The sequence below is a fragment of the Octopus sinensis genome, linkage group LG4 (assembly GCF_006345805.1).
Source record: "Octopus sinensis linkage group LG4, ASM634580v1, whole genome shotgun sequence".
NCBI classification, from domain to species: domain Eukaryota; kingdom Metazoa; phylum Mollusca; class Cephalopoda; order Octopoda; family Octopodidae; genus Octopus; species Octopus sinensis.
Genome location: NC_043000.1, coordinates 159,651,102 through 159,663,018, shown reverse-complemented (window position 1 = coordinate 159,663,018; position 11,917 = coordinate 159,651,102). Strand labels below are relative to the sequence as shown.

Genomic DNA, 11,917 nt, shown 5'->3' with positions numbered 1-11,917 from the left:
TATACACAGACGTACCTTATATAATATTTGTAAATTTCAAAAGTCCAAATTTATTGTATTAGAATCAGTCTGATAAACACAGTAACACATATTGTATTCATTGTTACTTACGTTCACAGCTGAAGACTGATTAGCACTTTTTGATAAGTAATTTATAACGAGCAAATTATAAGATATGTATGTGTGTGTGTGTGTGGTTATATCAAAAGTTGAAAGTCTACTGTTTCTCGCCCCTAGCTGTGATACTTGACGGTCGTGAACAGCCCAGCACATGATGAAACTTATCTTTGACTGATAACTTTCATTGTAATCACCATACGTACCACTCCACTGGACCGAACTAACGTATTGAATTCTGTATCAGGTAATAGTAAAGCTTATACTTTGTAAAATATGTTAAAATATATTTTACAACTCTTATAATACAATATGCATTCATATATGTGTACGCATATATTATATGAACATAGTATGAATACACACACACATGTATGTATATATATATATTTTATTATAAAGCAGCAAAAATATCCCCAAAACTGTGACTCAGAGTTTTACGTTTCGGTTTGTCGGACAGTGTTGTTTAGAATCTATAATATATATAATATAATATAATATAATATATATATTATATATATATATATATATATATATATATATATATAATATATATATATATATAAATATATATATATATGAATATATATGTATATATAATATACATATATATGAATATATATGTATATATAATATACATATATAAATATATAATATACATATATATGAATATATATGTATATAATATACATATATATATATATATATATACATATAAATATATATATGAGTAGATATATGTATTTATAAAATATATTTATATATATATATATGTATATGAATATATATATGTATATATACATATACATATATACATATACTTATATATATATATATATAATATATATATATATATATATATATATATATATTATATATATAAATATGTATTTGAATATGCATATATATGTGTATATATTCTATATATATATATGAATATAATATATGTATATAAATAAGTATACATACATATACAGATATATTAATATGCATATATATATATATATTATATATATATATATATATGTATGTATGTATGTAAAGGAATTGCTGTGTACATTCACACACACACACACATAGACGCATATATAATCATGAACATATATGTCTATATATGCATAGATGTATACAGACATAAAAGTGTATATGTATATACACCGGTGTATATGTGTGTGTATACATATATATATATGTATATATACATATACATATATACATATACTTATATATATATATATATATAATATATATATATATATATATATATTTTATTTGTATTTTATTTTATCTATTTATTTTATCATATATATATCTATATATATATATATATACATACAAATAAATGTTCATAGATTCGTACAAATATATGTGCATACATGTACGTAAACGTACCGATACAGATATACACATGAGTATATATATATGGCTGTGTGGTAAGTTGCTTGCTTACCAACCACATGGTTCCAGGTTCAATCCCGCTGCGTGGCAAGTATCTTCTACTATAGCCTCGGGCCAACCAAAGCCTTGTGACTAGATTTAGTAGACGGAAACTGAAAGAAGCCCGTCGTGTGTGAGGATATATATACACAAATATACACACATATATATATATATATATATATATATATATATATATATATGTATATATATATATATATGTATATATATATATATATATAATATATAATATATAATATATATATGGCGAAGTTTCGCCTGTCGTAGCACAGATTTCTGTCGATTTTTTTACATAAGTAATGAGAGCGAAAGAGACTAAGAGGAAGCGATTTTATGACGAGGAAATTTCTCTTTGAAGTCCCCGTGTGTGTGTTTGATGGGGTGTGGGAGACAGACAGTATGTTGTGTAAGTGAAGTGCTTCTGTTAGTGTGTGTGAAGAGACAGAGAGAGTAATGTGTGAAAGAGAGAGATAACTGATTTTTTACTCTGTGTATGTGTATATGTACGTATGCATGTATGTGTGTGTGTGTGTATGTACTAATGTATGTGTGTGTGTGTAAGTATGTGTGTGTGTAAGTATGTGTGTGTGTATGTATGTATGTATGGCCGATTCATCGTAATTTTTTACTCGGTGTATGTGTATATGTATGTCTGCATGTATGTGTGTGTGTGTATGTTATGTATCTATGTATGTGTGTATGTGTATGTATGTATGTGTGTATGTATGTATGGTCGATTCAGTGTAATTTTTTACTCGGTGTATGTGTATAACCGAAACTATGCCATATATATATATATATATATGCATGTTTGTGTGTGTGTGTCTGCGTGTGTATGTATGTATGCATATGTTTGTACCCCCAACATCGCTTGACAACCGATTCTAGTGTGTTTACGTCCCCATCACTTAGCAGTTCGGCAAGATAGACCGATAGAATAAGTACTAGGCTTACAAAGAAAAGGTCCTGGGGTCGACTTGCTCGACTAAAGGCCGTGCTCCAGCATGGCTGTAGTCGAGTGACTGAAACAAGTAAAAGAATAAAAGAATGCAAACATGCAAACATATATATATATATATATACGTGTGTGTGTGGATATATTTATACATATATGTGTGTATATATATATAGTATATAATATGTATATATATATTGTATATATATATATATGTATATATATAATGTATATTATATATGTATATATATATGTATATATTATGTATATATATATGTATATATATATGTATATAATATATATATATATATATATTGTATATATATATATATATATATATATATATATATATATATATGTATATATATATATATATATATATGTATATATATATATATATATATATATATATAATATATATATATAATATGTATATATATATGTATATATATGTATATATGTATATATGTAATATATATATGTATAATATATATGTATATATATATGTATATATATATATATTATATATATATAATATATATATACACACATTTATGTGTATACAAATATACTGAAATGCTTGTTGGGGGAGGGAGACGTGTGCGCATATGTACGTGTATCTGTGTATGTTTGTGTGGGGGAGAAAGTGGTGGTGTGAAGAAATTTTAGCAACGGTAAAAGCGGAGGAGGGTGTTTCGGGAGAGTAGAGGAGGATGGAAGAGTGAGAGGGAAATAAATTTGAAAACAAAAAAAAACAAAAATATATATATATATAATGACAACAAAGAAGACCAAAGAAAAAAAAATAAAAGAGAAAGAAAGAGAAGGAATGTGTCTACAAAGAATTTTGGTAGTGAAAGGAAAAGAAGTTAGAGGGAGGGAAAAAAAAAAGGAAAGCAAAGAAGTAATATATAGCAAACAGTATATATATATAAAAAAAAAAACTTTTCAAAGTGTCTTACTAGAAGTAAGTTGATTGCTCGTTTTAAAGCAATTAAGCCTTTCACTTTATAAACAAACCTTTGCAAACTCACTCGGTGGGTTGTTCTTTGTCTTCTCTCATTTACCCCGGTTTTTACTTCTGTGGGTTTCTCCCGTATAATCTCAAGTTTACCTTTGTCTCTGCATTTACTTGAACTTGTTCTTCACAGTTATGCAACTTTTGTTTTTTAGTGTCACATATGTAGTGGACACACAGAGAGATAGAGATATATATGGTTTTACTTTTCACAACTTAAGGGAGAACAATAACTGTTCAAGGTACCTATTAACTATTTTTTAAAATTATTAATTGGCTTTTACATTTTACATACACACACACACACACACACCTATCTGAATACATGTATTGATTTTTCACGATGCACTTACATTCCGGTATGTCTTTCATTTATTTGACACATTTCACCTGTATCTATTTAATTTTTCATTAATATGTATGTACCGTCTTAAAGTGTAAGGCCTGCCTTTTTCTTTACCTGTATGTTAACTGTCACCCATGCTCATCTTCGTCAACACTCACAGAATGTAAGCGAACTTTAACACCTTTATTTGTTTTTTACTCCAGAATTATTAGGGCAGTAAACACGTGTTCACACTTTACGTTAGCTGATCAACTTGTCCTATTCTGCTAAACTTTGCTAGAATCACCATTGGCCAAAACTTCTCTAGGTGAGTGGGTATGTGTAGAACTACCTGTACATCAGTTGTCTGTAAATTTAACAGCTGAGTTCAAACCACTGGAAAAGTCAACTATGTTATTTTATTCTTGTAAGCGTATTTATTAAAAGTACCTGTCAGATATTGTGGCCACCCTCCCTCAAAATGTGCGTCTTTGTTCTTATTCTTAAACCTGAATTTTGAGTAGATAAGTTGAGGATTCGAAAACAGGCGGAAAAAATTCTGTGTAGTAGTATTTAGTTACGTACTCTGATCAAATCTCTCCGGAGATCGATAAAATATGCACCAGTCTACATCTGAGATCGATATAATTGACACACACTTTTGCGGAATTTCGTGGCTACGAGCCAATTCTAAAATCATTATTAACAATATTTGTAAATTTCAAATGCACAAATTTGTTATTACTGTGTTACTAACACAGTAACCCAGATCGCATATCGTTGCTATTTTCGTTCTTAATTGAGGAATGATTAACACATGTTTTTAATTAATAATTAAAATTATTTCTTAAAATAAAATGTGTTACACATGTCTGCTATTTCACTGGATGGACATCAGTAGGATGAGGGCAGTGTGAATTTTAGGGAGTGGAACGATGTAAAAGTTGAAGTTAGGGGATTTTTTTTTTTTTTTAAGTTGAAATAGCGCCAGCCGTGACCCGAAACCGGATCGCATAATTAGACTAGCAAATCAGAACGCACTGGGAGCTTACCGCCTTCAAATCTACTTCTACTATGGGCTATTTATGAATGTAATCAAAGAAAATAGTAGAGAAGAAAAAATATCTCCTCTCTCCGTACACCTCTCTTACCTCTTCGCGGTGCTTGAACTAAAGAAGGAAAGGAAAAAAAGTCTGTGTAGGTTTTGTGTATCTTTGTGTCTGAGAGAGAGAGAGAGAAGAGAAGAGAATAAAAGAAACCGACAACAGAGAAATGAGGAATTCAAACAAAAACAGAAAAACACGAAGGAGCAATTTCGTCCTGTGAAGTCCCAAAGAACTTGGTGGCAGAAAACCTATTATCATGACGAGAACAACAATAACAGCAACGACTAGAAATAGTAGCAGAGGTAGCAAATAATTATAAACGATGATTTAATTGTCAATATAATGTATGAAAGACGAAGCAAGAAGAAAAAAACTTTTCCCTGCCCTCCCTCACAATGCAAGACTTTATTTCTGACAGGACCATAACATTAACAACAGAAGAAAAAAAAATCTTTTTTTTGTCGCAAGGCTGACCATATGAACATTTGTTAAATTTAAATGAATGGATATCTCGCATAATGTAATCAGATGATATATTTTATTTAATATCCTATATGTAAGCTAATCGAGTATTTTATACGTATATTTATTATCTTCAATTATCCGGATATTGTTGTTGACATCTGAAATTATATTTTTTTCCAATTGATGAACGCTAAAATTGTTTACATAATTTCATATTTACGTTAACCACTGACATCCACTTTAACCGTCATTGAGTGTGATAAATATATATATATATGTATATATGCATGTATGTATGTAATCATCTGTGCTAGTCCGGACGTCCTATAGTTAATGTAAACAGATAATACATACATATAAGTGTGTGTGTTATATATGTATGTATAAATTTTCTCAATTTATTTAATATTTTATTTTACAGAAGTTCGAGGTTAATTCGAATACATAGAGGGGAGTAAACGAAAGAGAAAAAAAAACAGGCGAAGATTAATTAAAAACAATAATCCAAAAAATATCCTTTGGAGCTTATACATAAAACGAAACAGCGTTTTACTGTCTTGGGAATTTTCTATTTAAAGAAAAACCATATATTTACAAGGAAATTAACCGTACACAGAAGATCAGACATACAAACTCCACTATGATCGACTGGGATTTCGTGAAGGAAATTATTCTAACCATTTTGGCTTTTTATTATTACTTACTGGATGGAATTATACGGGCCATCCTGCCGGGATGTTTTTATGCGAAGGATGTTGCAGGGGAGACGGTTCTTATTACTGGATCAGGTAAGTTTCTCGGGACAGAGGACGATTTTTCCATTTACACCGGACTAAGAGAAAAAAAAAAAAAGAAATTCCTGTCTTCTTTCTTTCTGTTTTTTCGTCTTCCTACCTACTTTTTCTTTCTGTCGTTTCCCTTCATTCACTGTCCCAGTTTGTCTTATATATGCAATACATACACACACATATGCGTACATTTGTACATAGTCATTAATAAATCACTCACGCACGAGTACAAAGCACTGCTTATTAAATCCTGATACACACGCGTCTACAGGGAACACAAATACTGTACTTTAGACCAGAGAAATTCTCTTGTATACTACTTGTTTAATTATTTATATCATTGGACACGAGAATACACACGCACCTATCCACACATTTTATTTCTTATACCTCGAAACAACAAAAGACACTTAAGGTTCTAGTGTGTATGAGTAACTAGCAGTCACTAGATATACGGAGGTTATGTATATAGGCAAAGAAAAATGGATTTGGAAGTAATATTGATGCCTTGCTGTACTGTATTGAGTTCCTTTCACGTCGGCAGTTCAAATCACCATGTGATCGATACGATTGAATTCTGCAGATTCGATATAAAGGGACTATATCCTAGCTATTCACACACACACATATATATAGTGCAGCATGGCCACACAACCTTAGGGTAGAAATGTATAGAAGAATAAGAGAAATATATATATATATATATATATATATATATATATATATATATATATATATATATAATATATATATATATACACACACAGACACACGTACATATACACAAAGCTAGCGCACATGTCTGTGTCGCTCCTCTTCTCACCTACCAGCAGGTTTAAACTTGTGGCGGCGGCGGCGGTGGGTAGTACCAGTTAAGTAATTTCGGTGTTAGTGCTGATATCAGTTAAAGCACAAATGTAGCGACAACTAAATAATAGTACATAACACTAATTGTAGTAGTGGTAATAATAGTGATCTGGTATCACATGTCCCGGGACGTTAAGTTGTATTCTTGTAAGCGGTAACTACCTCCATCTGTTCTAAGCACTTGTGGGTGTGATATACGTGTGTACACACACACACACGTGTGTACGAGTTTTAGTTTCGCACATTGTATGCATACTTTGTATTATGAAGATGTCATTCACACAATGAGAAGGGTGGGTACGTAACACCCTATGTTGTAAAGGTGTTAATGTCTGAAACTACGTTCGTGTTTAGAGATATGTGTGTGGTTATAGGCGAAGTATTTTGCCGTATGTAATATGCCAGGCTATGTCAGTATAGAACATGTAGTAAAAGTGCAAATGTAAGATTGTTCTTGTATATATATATATATATATATGTAGTATACCTCTATGTATGTGCATGCGTGCACTTTTCATTTGCATAGATGTTTGTGTAGTTATATCAGTATATGTAAGCAGTTACTATGCTGTGTGTGTTTGTGTTCCTTTCATGTAGTGAGGATATGTATACTGTTTTATGCCTGTAAAATATCTATATAGTAGCAGTAATAAGAATAATAATCAATATTATGCATATTTGATGCATAAATCCGCAGTCCTATGTATATCATGTGCCAAACATATCTGTAAGCAATACACATTATATAAGAGAGTAATATTCATCATACACACGTGTATTATATATATATATATGTACATACATACACACATACATATGGCATTCAAGCATGTGTGATATATTTTTCGCCACTGAGTGTGTGTACTTTACTCTACAGTCTCAACGGTGTTTGCTCCACAAATGCTTTTTTATTTGCTCCTACTTAAATATGCTTGAATTACATTTGATTGCCCCGTGCAGGTGCGTGTGTTCCAATTATATCTGGGTGTCCACTTCCGGCAGGAATCTATATGTACGCATGTGATTGATTTGACCGGTGTTTCAGTGTGTTCTTGCACCCTATGCATGCATATGTTTATGTATGTGTTGGTCGCTCGTTTACTTGTCCCGTGCTTCTGTGTCGATGTTGTGTATCGGTCGTTCTTTGCTGAGGTTCTATTTACTTGTCCCATTACGTCTATGGAAATATATGGGGGACTAGTAAACAGCATTTACAATGGACCACTGAGCGGCACATGCAGTGGGATTCCTGAGCGGCACATGGAATGGGACTACTGAGCGGCACATGCAGTGGAACTCCTGAACGGCACGTGGTGTGGGACTACCGAGCGGCACATGGAGTGGGACTACCGAGCGGCACATGCAGTGGAACTCCTGAACGGCACATGGTGTGGAACTACTGAGCGGCACATGCAGTGGGACTACTGAAAGGCACGTTTCGGCGGAGCTTGCGAACGACACATTTCGGTGGGGCTTGCAAAAGATACGTATCGGCAGGGCTTGCGAACGTCACGTTCCGGCGCGGGGAGTGGGAGTGCGAACTCCACGTTGCGGCAGGGGTTGCGACCGCCACGTTTCGGCGCGGGATTGCGGCCGCCACATTTCGGCAGAGGGTTGCGACCGCCACGTTTCGGTGGAGCTTGCGACCGCCACGTTTCGGCGCGGAATTACGGCCGCCACTTTTCGGCGCGGGATTGCGGCCGTCACGTTTCGGCGCGGGTTGCGACCGGCACGTTTTGGTGGGACTAGTGATGTCACATTTCATTGGAGCTAGTGAATAGCATATAAAGTAAGACAAATATATATAAATAGTTCAGTGGCACAAATGTATACTGTTCATATATATATATATTGGCTGAAGTAAATAATGCCTACACACTCACACACAAGCCTGACAAAAGTGAACTACATCTATACAGTGGACAAGTGAATAACACATAAACACATAGTGTGTACTTGTGATGTTAACATGTCCAATACTAGTGTGACGTTCACTTGTTTCATACTTATGTTGTTCATTTATCACGTGGGTTTTTGTGAGCTGTTCACTTGTCCCATTTTTATATTTGTGCATAGTGTTCAGTTTCTTGTATGCATATTTGTATGTTGTTCATTTAACTATGCATATGTATGCATTTAGCGTACTTATCAGATGTTGCTGGTCTTCATATGAGTTTGTGTGTTTATTGTTTACAAGTCATGTGCCTCACTTTTCCCAAGTTGGTGTGTGTGTGTGTTGTTCACCTGTCCTATGGTTTTATATATATATATATATATATAGTGATCACTTGAATTATGGCCATACTGGAGCACTATCTTGAAGAGTTTTGTGGAGTAAATTACCCCCAGTTCTTATTATTTTAAAGCCTGGTACTTATTCTATTTGTTTCTTTATCAAACCATTAATTCAATGGAACATAAACAAACCAGCACTGATTGTCAAGTGGTGATGAGGAACAAACATAGACACATACATACACACAATATATATGGATGTGTGTGTGGAGGCGCAATGGTCCAGTGGTTAGGGCAGCATACTCGCGGTTTCGATTCCCAGACCGGGCGTTGTGAGTGTTTATTGAGTGAAAACACCTAAAGCTCCACGAGGCTCCGGCAGGGGATGGTTGTGATCCCTGCTGTACTCTTTCACCACAACTTACTCTCACTCTTTCTTCTGTCGACCTGCTCGCTTATCCAGCGGGGTGGCGTCATTTGAAGGCTAAAACAATGCGAAGCGCATTGTGACCAGCGATGTGTAGCAACATCTGATTGCCTGGTCGATCACGGTGATGTATGTATGTATGCATGTATACATGATTCATTTCTATATAATATTTGTCTAATCAATCCATTCACAAGGCTTTGGTCAACCCAAGGCTGTTGTGGAAGACACTTCCCAAGATACTACACAATGGAACTGAACCTGAAACCCCAAGGTTGCTAAGTGAGCTTCTTAACCACACAACATACATCTATGTATTCACTTGTTCCAATGTACATGTTCACTTTTTCCAAAGTATGTGCTGTCCACTTGTCCCATATGTTTGTGCATATGTTGTTTATCAGTCACATGTTAATGTGTCTATTGAGCTCATGCTCCTTTATGTATGTTGTTTATTTATTAATCAAGGTTCATAGACATACAATGCCCAGTGCTTTATGCATGAATAATTGAATTTTGTTTCTTCATGGCTTCCTCTCATTAGCATTTGTATAAGTGTGTTGGTGTATATTTGAGTCCATTAGTTTCCCATGGCTATTGTCATTATATTGGGTTGTCCGGAAAGTTTGTGCTGATTTTTAAAGGAAAGAAAAAGGTCAATAAATACTTGCCATTACATTTTTAATCAACCAAATATGAACCATTTTGTTGCACAATGCTTCTCCATCTTTCCTTTAACTAGAAAATACCCTCTTCCCAGAATTGAGGTGGTTTCATTGGCAAAGAATTCATCAAGGTATCTTTTTACCATTAAGACTATTCTGCAGAGACCTGAATAAGTGGAAATCCGAAGGAGTAATATCTGGTAAATACATAGGAACCACCCAGAGTTACGCATTTCTCCCATCGTTTGATGCAGCGCTGGAGACCATTTTTGTAGAAGACCCCAGCTTGGTCCTCCAACCACGACGTGACTTTAGAAATCAAGGCTGCATCATCTGTGAAATGCTTTCCTTTCAAAAACAACTTCATGGCTGGGAAGAGGTGAAAATCAGAGGGTGCAAGGTCAGGAGCGTAGGGGAATGGGGAGGAGTTCATAGCAGCACGCCTGTGCTTCTGATCTGGCGACACGCGAGTTGTGGACCGGAGCGTTGTCCTGCAGGAGAAGGATGCCTTTGCTGATCTTGCCCCACCTCTTGATTTTGATAGCTTCTCTTAATTTCTTCAAAAGTGAAGCATAATAGACTCCTGTAATTGTGGTACCCTTTGTCAGGAAATCTGTCATCACTACTCCGTCCTGGTCCCAGAAGACTGTGAGCATGACCTTGCCAGCAGAGGGCTGCACCCTTGCCTTCTTTGGAGGAGGTGAGTCACGGTGCTTCCACTGCATTGACTGGGATTTGGTCTCTGAATCATAGTGATGGACCCAGGTTTCATCCTGTGTAATCAGTCTTTTGAAAAATTTTGACTCCTCTTCTTGGCACATCTCCAAATTCATCCTCGAGCACTCGACGCGTTCTTGCTCTGGAAAGGTATGAGCAACCTGGGAATCCATCTGGCAGACACCTTTTGCATATGCAAATGGTCATGAATGATAGTTTCCACAGACCCGGTACTAATCTTGACTTCATGGGCTATTTCGCGAATAGTTATGCATCGATCTTCCAAAATGGCAGCCTCAACTTGACGGACAGATGCCTCATCAATGGCAGAAGTGGGGTGACCAGATCTGGGAGCTGTTTCTACAGAGTTCCGACCATGTTTGAATTCACGATGCCAGCGTTTTACAAGGTCATATAATGGGGCATCATCACCATAAGTTACTTCTATTTCATCAAAAGTCTCCTGTGGTGTGCGTTCTTTCAAATACAAAAACCGGATCACTGCTCGACACTCAACAGGCTCCATTTCACACTTGACTCAGTTCAAACACCTGTAAATCAGAAACCACAATTAGCTCAGAGCTGTAATTTGCCACTTAATCTATAGAGATATGAATAATTGCACATGCAAAATTTCAGCTAGATCAAACAACTGCAAGTGGGTCAGAGGCATTACTTATTGAACGTCCCTCGTAGGAACATGAACCTTCTTCCATGAAAAGATAGCTTAAACTGTGCTCTAAATGGAGGTGTAGTCAAATCCTATTTTCTGCA

At 34.8% G+C, this 11,917-nt stretch overlaps 1 protein-coding gene across 7 annotated transcripts in view; it reads left to right on the top strand.

The window, feature by feature from the left end:
- Positions 1 to 204: 204 nt before the first annotated feature.
- The window catches only part of LOC115210961 (epidermal retinol dehydrogenase 2), a 366,176-nt gene continuing 354,463 nt past the window's right edge, over positions 205 to 11,917 (top strand). The window contains exons 1-2 of one of the 7 annotated variants that reach the window (XM_029779781.2): positions 205 to 364; positions 5,866 to 6,232. In XM_029779781.2, the coding sequence (XP_029635641.1) occupies positions 6,085 to 6,232 (148 nt within the window). In that variant the 5' untranslated portion in view covers positions 205 to 364; positions 5,866 to 6,084. The other 6 variants (XM_029779779.2, XM_036502609.1, XM_036502610.1 and 3 more) reach the window with 6 other exon arrangements.